Genomic DNA, 17,749 nt, shown 5'->3' on the forward strand with positions numbered 1-17,749 from the left:
AGCTTCTTCTTGGTCACCGGCCGTGGTGGATTTTCTGCTGCGTCCGCAGTCACATCGTCCGGCGGGACAAGTCCACGCTGCACAAATGTTGCTATGGATACTCCTTATGGGATTCGTAGTGTTCCATTGTGCATGGATGCCGAATGTAGATGTCGTATTGTGTCGCCCACTCCCCCGAAGTACTCCCTGACCCATTGTAGCTACCTCGTTAATTACGTTTGCCCTCACTTTGATTGATCAACTGTATCAGGGACCCAGTGAGACCTGATTCATGCAAAATGATTGACCCACGTCCGGTGGAGGAGTGCTCCGTCGACTGGCTCCGTCGACGTGTTGATGTGACGTCATCGACCATCCAACATCATCATTTTTCGATTGGTCAGAGGTCCAGTATTCGCCTTTTCGCCTGCGAGTAATTCAACACAGGAGCGAAAAAACATCCGGCGCTTTTTCGCTCGGCGAACATTCGCTGCCGGTGTGTACGGTGCCATTGACTTCAATAGGTTTTAAAATAGCAAGAATCATTCGCCAAGCGAATTCGCTCGCTCCCGGTGTGTAAGGACCTTAACAGTCAAAAGTTTGGACACACCCGTCGTCTTTATCTTTACTACTTTATCTACTAACTGTAGATACATACTCAAGACATCAAATATATGACCAAGATATGTGGATTAATGTGGCAAAAGAAAAAAAAAAAAGTTCAATACCTAAATATGTTATGATATATATATTTTTTATATGAAGCGTGGCTATTGCAGATCAACTAAAATATAAAACTTTTTTGAGTTATTTCACACTTTTTTAGTTTAATATTCATTGCATGTGTACATTCATAGTTTTGGTGCCTTGAGTAACAATCCACAAACGCACGAGCGCGCGCGCACACACACATGATAGTGGAATTCTTCGCACACATTACCGCGATACGACACACAAAGTCCCGCGCAACGTCATATAGTTCCGACGCGCCGTGGTGGATCATCATCTGTGCGATGGAGACTGGTGGGAGGCGAACGTCACGAAGGCTGCAGCCAGGGGACGAGTCGGAGAATAAAGTAAATCATTTGTATTTTATACATTTTTGTACATAAACGATAGGTTTGATGGCCATAGCTGACTTAAAGTGACACCGCGAGTTCTCGTCTATAAACCACGTTTGCGTTGCTTTCATATACAAACATGTTGCAAACCCACAGAAGGCTCGTTTGAAGCGTTCCAATAACAGCCAGAAACCGTTAAAACGCCAAGTGATTCAAAAAGAGCAGGAGTCGACACCACCGCAACTAACAACGTAAACAGAAACAAACGTGTCCTGAGCGGCAGGGGGGGATCGCGGACATAACTGATTAACTAGTTGGCTGGTTGATGTTAGACGGTGGCCTCCAGTTACTTCGACCTAGGGTTTAAGTTGAGAAATGGGTACACAATTCATTCAGTTGGTTGGCTAGCTTACTTTAGCTAGCGAACGGTTGTCACAGTGACTTTCGCTGACTCAATGTAAGATAATGATAGCTTTAGTTAGGGGAAAACGTATTGTGCCGAAACCTTATGTGAGCAACATACATTGTAACGTTCCACTGTACCTTTGTAGCGTGTGGATAAAAGCTTAGTTCTTTCGTTCGTTCACCGCTGTGTCCCTTCTGGTTTCTGATTGAACTAGTTTGTTTATCGAACAGCTGCAGATGCGATGCGCCGCCGTCAGCAGATTCGACACAAATTCGTAAACATGCATCGCGTCTCAACATGTGTATTTCGTATTTTCTTTATTTTGATGTCACTGGCACATAGTGCTGTGGTAGATGTGGGCTGCGACTTAAAAATCGCCCGTAATATGCTGTGCAGGTTTGTGAACTCGTATCTCGTAACTCGAATCTGCAGCTTTTCGGCCAGCAAACCAGTTAAATCGGAAACCAGTGTTGGATCGCTTTATCTTCTGGTGTCGTGCTTACGATCTGTGCGTTCGTTGAATGAAGAATCCGAAGAGAACGATCCCGATTTCAGTATGTCTTTAGTAAACAAATTCCATTCAGAATAGAAGAGCTCTGGGTCGAGTTCTAGACCTAGCATCAACAATGTGTCTGTCGCCAGGGCAAGAAGTCAGACTGCTGTTTCTTGGCCGAGCCAACTCATGGATGTTGTCAGTACAGACCATGGGTGTGACCATGTGAATTCTGTCAAATCCGTATCCAAAAATGCACTAAGTTCAAAGGTCAAATGTTGAACGCCAATATGACATTCAAGATGGGTTGGACCTCGAATAGCCGTCCAGAAATGGTCATGGACTGACCCATGATAGACATGATCTGCGTGTCTGTCTGACATCCAAGGTGTAGTTGGGTGGACTGAAATGGACGTCCAAAAGTGACTTTCAAACAACGTCAGTTCCACGTCACACGTTTTGTTGATTATTTGTGTGAACAAACTCCTGAAGCTCCTGTAAAACTTAAAAAATGTGTTAAGGTATACTGTGGTTTGTTTTTAGTGGTTTAAGGTCTTGGCTCCGGTTGCATTGACTTATTAGTTAATTTCCTATAGGGAATAAGGGCCGGACCCCAGCAGGAAGCCAAGAGGCCACGCAGTGGTGATGATGGTAAGAAAACTTTTTTCTTGTCAAATATGAAATATGATGTAAAGATGAATTAAGCAAGAAATACAATGTTATTTTCTGCTAGAATGTTTTAGTCTTGACTGTATGAAAAACATCAACTCCTCTGGGAATTTAAACTATAAAATATCTTCCCTAATTATGAGCACCAATGCAAGCACTGCTGCTTCTATTATACTGCTATAAAAATAAAAAGCAGTGTTTTTGACCATGGCTCCTATTTTGAATCAGGCAGTGTGTGCAGTCAGTGTGTGGTTAAGCATGTATGAGCAACCGACACGATAGAACACAATAGTGAGAATTAATGGTAGAGTAAATTATCCATTGAGTCCATTAAAATATACGCAGCAAAAGATAGAAATAATGAAATTGTATGGTTTTACAATTAGGCGTATATTCTTTAATTTTGTGATTCTTTTTTTTTTTTTTTTTTTTCCCTCATGAAACAATATGTGTTTTAACGGGACACATTCCAGCAGGGCATGTACGCAGCTTTTTGACTAAAGAAAAAAGACGAAGGTTCTGGGTAAGTGTAATATTTTTTTTTAACACTTTGGAAATGGCTTTGTACGCGGTATTTATGACATCTAATAGAACAACTTAGAACTGACACAAAAGGACAGCCCCTAACAAAAATGTCTTCACCTGGTGACATTGTGATTCTTTCTGTCAAGTGACATACCGTAGTTCTCAATTGGCATATATTGTCAAACCAGTATCGTAAAACTCCCTTAGCATCAAAATGATACATTGTACAAATCTGGTACGTCATAGGCTGTAGTATAAGTAAATATTTCTTATTCATCAAATGAAACGAGGCACTCCTCTGTTACTCTAAAAAAATTAAAATTGATAAATAAAAATGATGGACCAAGACAGACGTTTTATATAGAGATGTTTTTCCTTAAACGGCTTATTGCAACAGCAAGAACAGCATCCAGATATCTTTTGTCAGTTATCATGTAGTGCTTGTGTAGGGCTTAGGTGTACTTGTTATTGTTTGTCTGCCAATTGTTTGACTCTGTTTTCTGTGGGGTCTTTTTGATCAGGGTGAATCTGAAATCAGTGAAGAGGAAGAAACGGATGATGAAATCAGTGATCCACTGTATGTTCCAGCCTCGGACACCCACAACAATGATGAATCAACCGACAGCGTGGCAAAGCCAAAGCGTGTGGCTGCTAAAGAATCGCTTATGGGTAATAGCGTGGACCAGAGTAACTCCACAGTCCAATCAACCACTCGAGGAGCACGAAAAGCAAATCTCTGCTTTTTGTGCCAGAAAGAGTATTCCAAAATAAATCTTCATCTCAAAACCCACATAAATGAAGACGCTGAGGTGGCGCAGGCTTTCAGTCTCCCCGCAGGCTCAAGGCAGAGGAAGAAGTTGCTCGAGAAACTTCGGAACAGGGGCAAGTTAGTGAACAACAGTGAAGCTCTGAAAACGCACGGCGACTCGCTTAATGTAAAGAGTAGCGCTCACGGTACAGATGGAAAGTATGACAACTGCACCCACTGTAAAGGAAGGTATTTGCAATCCAGGCTAAGAAATCATATGACAAAGTGCCCATCTAAGCCAAAGGAGACTGAACAGCAAGGCAGGCAACCAGAGCTTTGCCTCGAGTCAGTGGTCACGTCGGCACGTTCAAACGCTGTCGGCGACAACGTGTTGCTGAAGATTTTGGGCCACATGCATGACGATGACATTGCACGTGCACTCAGCAGCGACTTTTGTCTTGACCGATTTTCCAAATCCCTGTACAGTCTCCATGGACATGACCCCGCAAAGCACGACTACATCCGCCAAAAAATCCTCGACCTTGGGAGGTTCTTGCTGACCATGCGCAAAACGTCTTCAATCCTAACCTTAGGGGATGCCGTGAAACCTGGGAATTTCCTCAACGTGGTAAAGGTAGTGAAAGAGATCACTGGATTTGACGCGACTCAGGAATCTGCCGAAATCACAAGCCTCGCATTGAGAATTGGACAGTCCCTGTTTGAAGTGAGTGACATTGTTCAGTGTCAAGCCGTCCTCACTGGAGACCAGGATCTCATTAAAAGCACTACGGAGTTCAAGAAGCTTTATCAAGCAAAGTGGTCAGAGTACATTTCACACAGTGCCTTGAGCACTGTAAGTGATCTGAAAGACAACAATCCCACCAAACTACCGCCCACTGAAGACATTGGGGGACTTAACACGCATCTGGACGAGAAAGCAGAGTCGGCGACGGCAGCACTGGAGGACCAGACATCGGCACGGAACTGTTCCAGTCTTGCAAGACAACAAACCCACCAAACTACCAACAAACCTATCGAACTACCCTCCTTTGAAGACATTGGGAAACTTCACACACATCTGGACCAAAAAGTAGAAGCGGCAACAACAGCTCTGAAGGAGCACGCAACAGCACAGAACTATTCCAGTCTTGCAAGAACAACGCTGACCAAGATAATCCTCCTTAACAGAAGACGCATCGGCAGGGTCTCTAAAATGAAGCTGCGGAGTTGTCTGAAGCGAGAGTGCCCAAACAAACTTGAAGTGGGACTCTCGGAGTACGAGCAGAAGCTGTGCCGCTATTTTCTGCGGGTTGGACTGAAGGGGAAGGCGGGGAGAGAGGTAGCCGTGCTTTTAACACCTGAAATGGTCAATGCACTCGATCTGCTAATTGGTAAAAGACAGAAATGTGGTGTGCCAGATGAAAATGAATACTTGTTTGCCGTACCAGAATACCTGACCCACTACAGTGGACATCAGAGTCTCATACTGTTTGCAGACGAGTGCGGAGCGAAGATATCTGATTATTTCCAATCTGCTCAAATGCGCAGAGAAGTGGCCATCGCCTCTCAAATCCTTAGCTTCCGGGACAATGAACTGGATCAGCTTTCTAAATTTCTGGGACAGGAGATCCCTGTGCAAAGGCGATTCTGCTGGCAGTCTGAGCCCACCGAACAAAGAGCAAGAATTTCAAAGTTACTTCTCGCTCTGGAAAAGGGAAAGCTGCACGAACCCCCGGAAAAATCTCTCGATGACCTTGGAGGTACGTATGTTCTCACGGGGGTTTGATGGAAGACTGTTGGAATGCCAACTTCTTTACAGACATGTTCCATCACTTGGGCTGCAATGACAATTTGTTAGTCCCTATATTATTTTTTATAGCAATTATCTTATACATGTTTTTTACAGCAAAGTATGTTCATGGCAGTAGACTTTCTGAAATGGCTGAAACCACCAAATGGCTATGAGAAAGTCATTTTCTTTTCCTTTTCATTTAGTTTTCAATAGGAACTGGCTCAATGGTTAAAGTGCTAATGACTCCTATGACCTCTTCCCCCTTGCACAAACATGAAACGCAACACTCTGCTCCGCTAATGTCAGTGGGAATGAGCCTGGCGTTCCCTTAACTGAGCTCTACTAGCCTGCCATTCTGACAGACTTTCCTTTAAAGTCGTGTGTTTTGCCTTCGTTTTTGAAGTTGGGTTTGTCTGTTTCCGCCTGTTAAAAACACTCTGCTGCCGCCGCGCACACACGTGCCAGTGAATCCAACTTTTCTGCCCTCCTCTGATAACGCGGCAAAACAATTAAAACCCAGAACACATTGTGCTTTTGCACAATGCAGTCCAAGTGTGAAAAGAGACAGTGCGGACCTCCGAATGTAGACTATTGCTAAAAGAAAAACCTACTGTCACAGTACACTTTCATCTTTTGTGGCAACGGTTTGGGGAAGACTGCAAACAGTAGGTTACAAACTGCCAATGGATTGTGAGTATCTGTTTGGTCTCTGAAGAATTTAATGATTTCTGCAATGTCAGGTACACGCCATTTGACCCAATGCTACATGATTTGCAGAATACAGCCATTTTTAAGTATGTGAAATGTACGTTTTTTCCACTAAACTGAAAGTGCAAATTATAATTTTCCCTTCTTTGTCCAGATTTCACAGATGATGATGATGATGAGGATGAGAGTGAAGATGAGAACAGCAGCGGGGCCGCTGCTGAAATAACAATCGAAATAGATCCTTCTGATGAAGTTAGCAGTATGTATTTTGAATGTCAAACTAAAAAGAAGTAATAAAAAATATATAGAGACATACAGACACATGGGCAGAGAGAGACAGATACAGAAAGAGATGCTTGGATATTTAAAGAGTAATTATAGTGCACTGGTTGATTGATACTCAGTTGATTGTGTATCACATATGATTGTTATTCACAGAGTGATGTTTTGCATGAGAAGAATGAATTTTGAGGTGGTCAACAGGGTGGTACAGTAGTCATTCAGCCTGGTTGTGGGTGGGGGTTGTTTTGTTTTTTGGTACAGGTCTGATTGTAGCGGCTTTCATCCAGGTGGGTTTCATAGAACTAGAACGAGACCGCTTGCTTGTTTAACAATACCACAATATATATATATATATATATATATATATATATATATATATATATATACACACAGTCACAGTTATTTACACACATTTCCTCGCTCTGGATACAAAAAGTATTGATTGCGAGGAGACTTTATGATACTAGTTGACGTCAGTTGGTTTCAGGCAATACCTTTACAGCTTTGAGTAGTAACACTGAGCACTGTGGCCATACTAAACAAACCGTTGTGTTTACTTGTATGTTTTTCAGTGGCTGGCAAACGTACACACACGAGTGGCAAAAGACGATGGACCGCAACGGAAATCAGCGCTGTGATGAGACACTTCAGCTCCCACATTGAAAAAGGTTACTCAGTAACGCGAGGGGAGTGTGAGGCGTGCAAGAAAAGTGAACGTCTCGCCCTGCGGAACAGGACGCCTCAAAACATTAAAGATTTTGTCCGTAACAAAACGGTAGCCTTTAAGCGTCGGTAGATTTAATTTAGATTGTCAGATGTTTTACTTTTTTGTTGTTGTGCTGCTGTTACATTTTTTTACTGCAACAAAAAAAAATGTAAATGTTCTTTGATTTTTTTTTTCAAAATATATATATATATAAAATCTTCTCCTCCTCAGCTGATGATGATTTAAATGGTAACGTTCGCAGTGTTGTGGTAACGATTTTGAAGTGAGAATAGGATATCCTAGAATAGTGAAGGTATTTGATATGAGTTGTATGCTGACTGAATGACTAGAAAGGGGAGAACTCAAAACTACTGTGGTGTGGCATGCTGACTGGTACAGTAAACGGCACAAAACGGCTGCAAGTTTGATAGAAGATTCATATAAAAGTTGTATTCAGGTTTTTCATGGCCTCAGCATTAACATTCTTTTGACCTCATGTCACGAGATACTCCTTGGAAATTTGAATGCTGGACTCTTTAGAGACACAAAACATATTTAATAGAAAGAACAAGATGTATTTACAAAAATATTCAGCAGAGACAAGGTATACATTTCCCATCCCTCTCACTCCTTTACAGTTACTAAACCACTGTTTAGCACAGAATATTGAATATTTTATTCCATATTTGAACATTTGGAGTGGAATGTATGTTAAGGTAAAATGACATCTGAACAAAAGCTGTGGATCAGTCAGTCAGGTAGGTAGGTTGAGGAGAAGCCATCAGATGGTCCCCAGGATCTGCATCACAGCCACAGTGGTGCTCTGGCCAAAGATGAAGGCGCCACAGAGCACCGTCACCGCTCCCCACACTGTGAGCGCCACTCTGGGGAAGACAAGGACAAGCAAACGGCTGAAGTCAAGCTCAAGGATCTCGTCAGATGATGAGGTGGCTGGTTGTCGAGCCTTTTGCCTCTGCCAAATAGAGACCTACGTGGACCACAGCCTCCTAAGATCACCCCTCTTTGCTGCAGAGGCAAAAAGACATCATTTACAGTCGACCAACAAGTGCAACTGGACAGACATGATAATCAAATGTAGGGTTTCAGTATAAATCCTGTGAACTCCAGTGCACTCAGATTTTAAGAGCGCTGCAGGAAGCCCAGAAGCCACCGAGTCTTAATATGTGACTTTAAGTGAGTCATCTGAAAATTACACTTTTAATCCACACTGCAATCAAGTCAACGGCTTTTAATAGCAGCTCTGCGGGCTCCACATGAGTCCGCGCTAGTCACACCATGATTGGCATGAACCCATCCACCCTCACTCTTCCCCACAGGGCAAACACAGATGGCGATTTTATCGTTGAGAGTGAAAGGTTCTCCTCACCTGGTCCTCCACAACACTGGCTCAGACTGCATGGCAAACACCAAACAGAGTCCTAGGCAACAGAGCGAGGCAGAAGTCTCAGAGGCAGAAGTCAAGTTCAGGGAGAAAGACAGCATCGCTGAGCGCACTCTCACCTGGGAAGATGAAAATGAAGAAGGCGCTGATGCCTCCGATGACACTGATGACCTTGCTGATGTCTGGGAGAAACATGGCGATGACCAGCGTGGCTATGAGCCACAGCACCGTCAGCGCGTAGCGGCTGCGGTTCTCAAGCTCCGGCGCCCCCCTGCCGCCACACCTTCGCCACCAGCTCAGCAGCGGCTCCTGGATCACTGACCTGGTTTGGAGGAACAGGTGGACAGTGGGTCGACTGGAACTCTAAACTCTTTTAATAAAAAAAACTTTTTTATTGGTATCTTCTTGCTTTGTTATAACTGAACCCTACGGTCATATAGTCAGATTAGCAGAAAATTATGTAAAAGGGAGTTTCTCTGGATAAATCTAAAATTTCACAGTTAACAGTGAAACCGAAACCACTTAGCAGTTGTGCACGGTTAGGGAATAAGAATTGTGCGCACAAATTGCCCAATAATTCAGAGCGCAGAAAGTGCATGAAATATTAATTGTCGCAAGTGAAATCTGGAGCATCTTAGTACTTTGCCGCAAACAACGCGATTACGCTTTGTGTCAGGACCTGCCCAGCAGCACGATGATGGGGTAGATGGTGATGATGGAGATTCCAAACAGCAGCCTGGCGATTAGCATCAGGATGTCGTCGCCGCTGTACGACATGAGAACATCGGCCTCCACATCCTTTCCAAACGTCAAGTAGCCGTACACCCCTGCAGAAAGACGACAAGGTCGCAGGACTCTGTGTACACTGGAGAGGCTAAATCAACTCTGTTGAAAACCTTCAAGTTCAATTTTGATGTATGTTTTTATGTAACTGTTTTGAGTTTTATAGTTAAAAGTAGTAGCGGTAGCAGTAGTAAAAGTAGTAGTGTTAGCGGTAGTAGTGGTAGTGGTAGTAGTAGTAGTAGTAGTGGGGTAGTATGACTGGTAGTGATAGTAGTGGTGGTAGTACTACTGGTAAGTAATGATAAGAGTTGCAAGAGTCCATAAAACCATTGACATAAAACTACGAGTTCTAACGCAAGACCACTGACAGCCAGTGTCGCCATCCAAAGACAGGTGGAACCCGATGATAACAACCAGGCAGCATCTTGGCTGAATGACCAGTAAATACTAATTACTCACAGGTGTGGTCCCTAAGCCAGAAGACTTAAGAGCTTCAGCCCAAAGCTGTCCATCGATTATGAATTTTAATGAAGTTAATGAACAGTAATTGGTTTCAATTCATTGCAATTTTCAAAGCACATGCTGTAACACCACTAAGTAGTAATAGAATTTCTAGATATGATGCAAGTGGCGGAAGCAACCTGTGAGTGAGTAGATGACGAGGCAGATCACCATGGAGACGACGGAGATGAAGACCCAGTGGGAGAGCCGCTGGTTCTCCATGCTGCTGTAGATGGCGATGGAGGCTTCATGGCACTGGAGCGAAACACACACGGGATGGGCGGGAAGTAGCACAGTGCGAACCCCACCTCTCCCTCGGTTCATTTCACGAGAACACACCGCTTTCACTTTACAGCTCTTCAAAGACCGGGCAGCAAATACGACGCCTTTAAAAACACAAAGCCTGGAATGGACTCGGCCATTTTTCAATTTTCCAACATTTTGAGATTTCACATTCGACCAGTCCGTCTCATGCTAAACTATTATAAGATGGTCATTTCGGTGATTTTCGGGCTGATTAAAAAAAATATTTTTTTTTGTGGAGCAAAAAAAAAAAAATATTTTCTTTTTCAATTTTCAGACATGTTGAGATTTTGCATCTGTCCTCAGGTTAACTATCATAGAACTATCATTTTGTTAAGTTTCGGGCTAAGTAAAAAATATATATACAAATTTCCTCAGAAAGACATACTACAGTATGTTGACATTTCAGTGATCTGACGTATTGAGATTTTGCATATGAGACTTTCAGATTTGCATATTGAGATTTGTAGGTCCTGCATACAGGAATAATAGCTCAGAGGGTAAGAACTAGACTGGCAGTCCAGAGATCACTGGTTCAATTCTTGCAACAGACCATGACTCTTAGGAGTCCATTGGATAAAAGCACCGAGGAACTTTGCCGGAGCTCGGGACAGACGGCTCACAGCTTAACAGACAGGCTCTGAATTCCAAAACTGGTGATTCTGGTTGCAAAAATCACTGTTAGCAGCCTGTTTGCACCCCTCAGCCAACCGTAGTAGTTATCCCCACTTGACGCAGCATTACTTCCATTAGTGTGAACTGGCTGGGCAGCAAAAATATTAAACTAACAATGCCAGCATTGTGAGGGCTGTGCTAGTGCCAATATAAACCCTGATGATGATGATGATGATGATGATGATGAGACTTCAAAATTTGATACAAAGATGAAATCTGTCGCACAGTTTCGGTGTTAAACCTGACAACGATGGGCCGTAATTTCGAAAAATCATATCTTGCAACGAACATACGAATAAAAAACAAACAAACTATGAACTACTTCATTTTTCTCAAAGTGAGAACTATGAAGTGAATTAGTCCGAGTAGAAAGTGAACTTTCCCAACACCGCCCAGCGGCGACCACTCGCTTCTCTCCTGTGGCTCTCCTTCCCTTCCATGCGCTCCTTCAAGGCCCTCATCAGCTCCCTTCTCCACCCCGTGCAACGCACTCACACTCCACAGGGAAGTGAGTCGCGCTGTGCGCGGAGTGCTTCAGTCCACCCCATTTTTCTTTTATTACAGCTTACCAATATCCTCGATGGGTTACCTTGGTAACTAAAAGTCACACCGCTGTGGGATTCCCATGGTGACAGCTGATTTATACAAGGAATTTGTGAAGGTCCCCGAGGTTGATCAGAAAAGACGCAAAAACACGCAGCCTTTCCGCCGTAAACGCGTGATCCGAGGCAGTTTTTTACGGTTTCTTTAATAAACTTCATTCTTTTGCAGTGCTTTGACTTTGCAGTGGACAACTGAGTGGACACGTTGAAAGGAGTGACTTGTTTAGGCTGTAAAGTGAAAAGGACACACACACACACACACACACACACACACACACACACACACACACACACACACACACACACACACACACACACACACACACACACACACACACACACACACACAGCAAAGGGCACGATCGAGCAACTGCTTTGAAGCGAGCTGAACAAATGGGCGAAAAGATTGAGTGCCACAGCTCGGCAGCTTGCATTACCGCCCAGCCGAAAAACCCGAGTAGATGACATAAATTTGAGAAAACATCAATCGACTCCAGACTCCAAAATTAAAATATTACTTTTTTTTTTAATAGCGCAGGGTGATGACAAAAGGCAATGCCATGGTGTATGTGTGTGCGAGCGTGCGTGCGTGATCTCTGAACAGCTGACAGGCGTGTCTTCACGCTTGCTGCATCGTGTAAATGACACTGAAGCGAGCGCAGCTGTGACATCCATCGGCCTCATCGCCTCCAGTAGAGCAAAAACACAATACAATACAGCATAGTAAGAAAACACCTATTTATATCGACTCTTAAAGTTTGGAACCAGCGTGCAAAATGCAGGTGGGACCCAAAATTTAAAGGGGGCCTCATATTTTCTCATGAAGCTAAACATATAAATCCATTCACGCCAACAGTGAAAAGTTTGGAAACACCCTCTGAATTTAATGTCTTTTCTTTCATTTTTACGATCTCACAGTTTCTCACTGAAGGCATCAAAACTACGTATGAGCACACATGGAATTATGTCGGAAACAATGAAAGTGTAAAATAACTCAAATATGTTTTAGATTGAAATTCTTCCAAATAGCCACCTTTCATAAAAAGGCATATTTAGAGTGCTGCATAATTACATATATCTTGCTCATATATTTGATGTCTACAGTATCTATCTGCAGTGTAGAAAGTTGGACTGACGAAAAAAAAAAAAAAAAGAATTGCATGAGACTGAACTTTTGACTGGGTGACACTCACTTGGAATCCAAAGCAGATGGTGGGGATGACGCTGAACATGGAGGCCCAGGAACCCATTCTGCACACAAAGAGACAAAAAAAGGGCAAAAGTTTTCAGAATTCCCATTACCGTGAAAAGTCAACAATGACACGGAACTGTTATTAGGGGGAAACCACTCATGTGTCAGTCACAGGACTGCTGCTGGCGGGAGCAGCCGAGGTAAAGGATCGCTCTCTGACTGGAGTGGTTTGATTCTCGCTGTGTGCCGCTGCATTCAAAGACCATTTACAGCTCTGGTTCTGTTCTACCACTTTTACCGTGGTAGCGACGGCGAATTTACTACATTAAAAGGTCCAAAAACTGAAAAACTTTATTCCAAAAAAACAAGTGCGACTCGGCATTAGTATTTTTTGTGGTGGAGCTGGGAAGGCTCGAAGGGCCGTGATGCACCTGAGTCAGTCTGAGCCAGACGACGACGACGGTAAATACAGCCTGCTGAGCAAATAGACAGAGAAAAATTACTTTCCAGCGTGATTCATCCAGCTGCCGGTTCTTTTTGGCATCACATTTTGAAAATTGAGGGTTTGGGAGGAACACGGGAGTCTTGATTTGTTTTCTTTTCTGTGAGGAGACGCTGAATGAGGTTGGTGAAAGTTGTGGTGGAGTTTTTCTAAGTATGAATTCAAAGCTCATGATGGCCAATATTTACGAAAAATAAGTCTTATTTCCACGGCTACGAGTTTTCAACCATAAACACAAATTCAAATTTATAAAAGAATATGAATTTCTGTATTCAAATAAATGTTTTATTATTATTATTACTATTATCATCATCATTATTATTATTATGAGAAGTAGCAGAAGTATTGAGCAAGGTGGCTAGATGGCTTCTCTGCCCTCCCATAATGCACTGGGTCTCAAATACAGTCCGAGCCTACTTTTATAACACAACTTCTAATTTCTTTCTTCTAATTTATTGCAACTCGCCAATACTTGCGACCGGCTTTTCCCTTTAACCCCTCAAAACGTGTTTCCCAACAATGGCTCTGCATCAGAAACGTGGAAGTTGAAGACAAACTTGGACCTGGCAGTACAGGTGGGCCCGAAAATATGCCCGAGAAATGGTTTGCCCAATATTTTCCCCTGCTTTTAAATCTCTTGATGGAACTGTTGCTTTCAGCAGTATATCTCACTGACTGAGCCCAAGCAATTTCTCTCTCTGGTGAGATACCCGCGGGGCTCCAGCCGCTACCTTTGACTTGGCCCACTTACTTGGGCCAGTGGAGCAGATAGATTGCACTCACTTTGCACGCACACACGCACACACACACACACACACGCACACACACACACACACACACACACGCACACACACACACACACACACACACACACACACACACACACACACACACACACACACACACACACACACCTACCCAGTGCTGCGGAGAGGGGTGATGCGAACCAGAACAGGCGGAGCGGTGTGGTATCGGACCACAATGGCAACGGTCATGTAGGTGGCAGCCAGGGTGCCGAGGACGCTGTGAGGACAACAGAGGCACATTTTCATACACAGTTCAGGCCAGGACTGGGGACTGTTTAGTGCAACTGGTGGGTGGGTTACTTCCCAGGTCACACTGACCACCGGGTTACCTCATAAATCTATGTACAGTCTGCACAGTAAACAAGTTTTGCATTTGGACGGAACTTTCAGAGCTGTGTACAGACTCAATATTTACCAGTGTGACACCGAACATCTAAATCTGAGCAATCCAATGTAAAAAGGTTGCCAGCAAAACAGGCCAATAGCCTGTGTGTATTTTTTTCCCGAAGGTTTCACTGCCCTTACGGAGAAACCAGGTAGGTCGCTACAACGCCCAGAAATCTTCAGCAGATCCCATAAGCAGAAAAATCGTACTGGTAAACCATACAGGAGCCGTGCATACAAGCAGCGTGGAGCTAACCTGATGTACTTCTGGATGCTGATCTCTTTGGGGATGGACAGCGGCAGGATAAGGAAGAGGCAGAGGAGCACCAGAGCGAAGCGCTGGTCCGTGTAGAAGTGGTACGGCATCTCCGACTCTGGCAACCCGGTCAGCACCTCGTACAGGGAGCCGCACACTAGCACACAAGAGGGGACAAAAGCAAACAAATGTGCATCAACGACGAGGTGTGTTACGTTCTTTCATTGAACAACCAGTCAAAGGTCAGAGTTTCCCCAGTATTGCCTTAAAGGGGCAATACGCAATATTTTCCACCGCTAGAGGGCGAAGCTGAGCACAGCATGTAAAACACATTGTAACGTTTCTGGCACCAGAAGGCAACTCTCGGGATTTAGGGTCTCATTCAGCTTCATTTTTAGCTATGATTAGAGTTAATTTTCATTTTCAGGCTGTTTGCATGTTGTTTTCTGCACATTAGCGCACAGTGGAGGCTGTCGCTTCTGGCTATTTATAAACGGTGGTAGCGCAGCCGTTCCAATGGGGAACAGGGGCGATGTAGGGGTTCGCATGCACAGACATGCATGGCTGTCTGCAGTATTTACATTTCCACATTCATAATGGCTGTGGAAATACAAAGTGACATAGAGCATAGAAAAATACAGATAACCAATAGTTTAGGATTTTCCAATCAGAAGATAGCGTTTTAATGGTTCTCCAGTTCGCACACTCACATTTCTCCAGCTGATCGTCCACGATAACCAGGAAGGCCACCCCGATCATGAAGAGGTTGAAGACGAAGCAGATCTCACACAGCTGGCCGATGGGTGGCCCGCACACGTGCCTGACCACCGCCTGGTAAGTGCACTGGCCACTGATGGAAGAAGAGTAGCCCAGGATGATCAGACCACTGATGAGGAACACAAGAGAGACCTGAGGGGTGAAGGACAGCTCAATTATACAGCTATGAAGGTCCAAGTGGGATCATTTGATCGAATGTCTAATCAGAAGCTTCAGGAGATCATCGTGACTTTTGACATCTGTCCACTCTTTCAAATTTTACCCTTACAATAATTAGACCATATGAAATTAAAAAAAAATAATCAGACAACTGCTTTTATAAATACATAAAATAAAGTCCAGAATAAAATGGGATGAATTTCCCTCTTCAACAATGAATCTTGAACATGGCGGTGCTGTGAGGTGACCTTTGACCACCACTCTGATCATCATCTGTTTAATTCACCATTTAAATTCTGAAATGAAACCTTTTCAGATAAAGCGTTGAAAAAAATTATCTCATTCATAGCACAGATCTTCTTGAGCTCTGATTTAAAAAAAAAAAAAAAAAAAAAGCCAAGACCACCAGATGGTGCCAAAGTTCAAAATGTAAAATATTTATAAATACAAGCAAGTCCAATGTATGATAAAGATTTCAAGTAGGTCAAAAAAAAGTGAACTTTGTTATTTGTTAAAATAAAATATTTATGGCTTTAAATTGTTTGTCTTGCATTTGTTTGTATAAAAGAGGCCTCGAGTTTAAAACAGATAATACACCACATTCAAACATTTACATTAGACAATATTTATAAAAATAAAAAATTTAAATAAATTTAAAAAAAAATCTATTGTTTCCCATGCAATTTCATGTGTGGTGATAATTTTGTAGAAAATTGTATTTTGTTCTCTATTCATCAGCAGTATGAACTTTGCCAGGAAGTCACGGTCCAAATGTATGACTGGGAATTTGTCCAAAGACTGGACAAAAGGTATCCTTTGTAGTTTCTGGCTGCCCACATGGTCAGCGACTATAAACACATTACTAAAAAAAAAAAAAAAAATAGAGATTTTTGCAACAAAACATGTTAATAATAATTAAGAGGTTGGTGAAAAAGCATCAACATGCCACGTGCCTCTGTTGCCAGGTGGGATTGATCCCAATTACTTCACCTGAGCCGTCAAGCAGATGACGCGACTTTCCCCAAACTACAAACCGAAAAGTAAAGTCGCAAAAACCCTTCTCCAGATTCCATAACTCCTAAGAAATGTGCCAGAAGCCAGCTAAGGACAAAGCATTAAGCTCTCCTGACAGAGACCCATTAAGATTCTATTTGCGAAGGAAGTGAAAAAGCGGTTCCCACCAGCTCCACCGTGACAGCGCTGCGGATGCCGCCGGCTCTCTCGAAGGCCCAGGGGAAGTTGAGCAGGCCGGCGCCCAGGGCGGACTTGAGCATGATGAAGATGGCCCCCAGGGAGCCCAGCCGTGGCTCGGCGCTCACATCCAGCGGGGGCTTGGCCGAGGAAGATGCCAGGAGGGTGATGCTCTCTCTGGCCAACTCCTCCATGCTTCGACCGGCTGCGACGGTGCGGCCGCTGTTCTACGGCAGGGCCGGGCCGGGCCGGGCCGGGCAGGGCAGGGCAGGGCCGTCCCTCCCCGGGGAAGGTGTGGGTGGGTGGGAAGGGATGGTCCGACGGGCCGCTGTTATTTCTGCTGCCTTCAGGGGCTACTCGGAAAGTATTGCCGAATCCTGCGCGCGCGCGTGTGTGTGTGTGTGTGTGTGTGTGTGTGTGTGTGTGTGTGTGTGTGTGTGTGTGGGTGGTGAATTTGCAGTGAAGTCTCAGTGAACACACCAAGAAAAAACGTCACCTACAGCTTAGCTTAAAACCAGAGTTGGCAAAAGTATATTTTTCCAATGTAAGGAATGCAAAGCAGATATATTTGTGGACAAATGTAGGCATAATAAGTTGTCATAAAAGTAAATCCTGAAGTATAGTATAGTACAGATACTTGAAACATCTACTAAAGTACACTAATGAAGTATTTGGACTTTGTTATCTTCCACCACTGCATCTCTGGGCACATCATTCTCTGACTAAACACTCACTGGAATCATCTCTCAGAAAAGATTTCAAAGGGGCAGGTGATTTTCTTCAGTGCGCTGCACGAACTTTAGTCTGGATGAAGCCTACAGCCTTCTAGATGTGAGGCAACGGCGCT

General features: G+C 43.7%; 2 protein-coding genes across 4 annotated transcripts; one reads left to right on the forward strand and one right to left on the reverse strand.

The window, feature by feature from the left end:
* The first annotated feature begins 970 nt into the window (after positions 1–970).
* LOC142899177 (uncharacterized) lies at positions 971–7,517 on the forward strand. Of its 2 annotated transcripts, XM_076042652.1 has the most exons (6): positions 971–1,055; positions 2,536–2,590; positions 3,082–3,131; positions 3,655–5,641; positions 6,536–6,640; positions 7,236–7,517. In XM_076042652.1, exons 1-6 carry the CDS (start codon positions 993–995, stop codon positions 7,457–7,459), a joined length of 2,484 nt encoding a protein of 827 aa, XP_075898767.1. In that variant the 5' UTR covers positions 971–992; the 3' UTR covers positions 7,460–7,517. The 2 variants fall into 2 exon arrangements, with proteins under 2 accessions (XP_075898767.1, XP_075898768.1); XM_076042653.1 differs by lacking the exons at positions 6,536–6,640; positions 7,236–7,517 and adding an exon at positions 5,788–6,266.
* Positions 7,518–8,006: 489 nt separating this feature from the next.
* slc38a8a (solute carrier family 38 member 8a) lies at positions 8,007–17,169 on the reverse strand. Of its 2 annotated transcripts, XM_076042654.1 has the most exons (10): positions 16,893–17,169; positions 15,486–15,684; positions 14,776–14,932; positions 14,248–14,352; positions 12,829–12,886; positions 10,196–10,310; positions 9,451–9,598; positions 8,891–9,093; positions 8,757–8,808; positions 8,007–8,253 (listed from the first exon to the last, which is right to left on the reverse strand). In XM_076042654.1, exons 1-10 carry the CDS (start codon positions 17,094–17,096, stop codon positions 8,151–8,153), a joined length of 1,344 nt encoding a protein of 447 aa, XP_075898769.1. In that variant the 5' UTR covers positions 17,097–17,169; the 3' UTR covers positions 8,007–8,150. The 2 variants fall into 2 exon arrangements, with proteins under 2 accessions (XP_075898769.1, XP_075898770.1); XM_076042655.1 differs by lacking the exon at positions 14,248–14,352.
* Positions 17,170–17,749: the final 580 nt, after the last annotated feature.

Source organism: Nelusetta ayraudi, unplaced genomic scaffold, assembly GCF_046127955.1.
Source record: "Nelusetta ayraudi isolate G7.1 ecotype Tasmania unplaced genomic scaffold, CSIRO-AGI_Nayr_v1 ptg000071l, whole genome shotgun sequence".
NCBI classification, from domain to species: domain Eukaryota; kingdom Metazoa; phylum Chordata; class Actinopteri; order Tetraodontiformes; family Monacanthidae; genus Nelusetta; species Nelusetta ayraudi.

Bases quoted from the DNA above. Each gene is read 5' to 3' on its own strand.
- LOC142899177 (XM_076042652.1), top strand. From the start codon at position 993: ATGGAGACTGGTGGGAGGCGAACGTCACGAAGGCTGCAGCCAGGGGAC. The intron at 2,591-3,081 runs GTAAGAAAACTT...GACACATTCCAG, and splicing joins GCCACGCAGTGGTGATGATG to CAGGGCATGTACGCAGCTTT. The intron at 6,641-7,235 runs GTATGTATTTTG...TATGTTTTTCAG, and splicing joins TCCTTCTGATGAAGTTAGCA to TGGCTGGCAAACGTACACAC.
- slc38a8a (XM_076042654.1), bottom strand. From the start codon at position 17,096: ATGGAGGAGTTGGCCAGAGAGAGCATCACCCTCCTGGCATCTTCCTCG. The intron at 14,933-15,485 runs GTGAGTGTGCGA...CTTGTGTGCTAG, and splicing joins GGACGATCAGCTGGAGAAAT to TGTGCGGCTCCCTGTACGAG. The intron at 9,094-9,450 runs GTCCTGACACAA...CCTCCAAACCAG, and splicing joins ATCATCGTGCTGCTGGGCAG to GTCAGTGATCCAGGAGCCGC.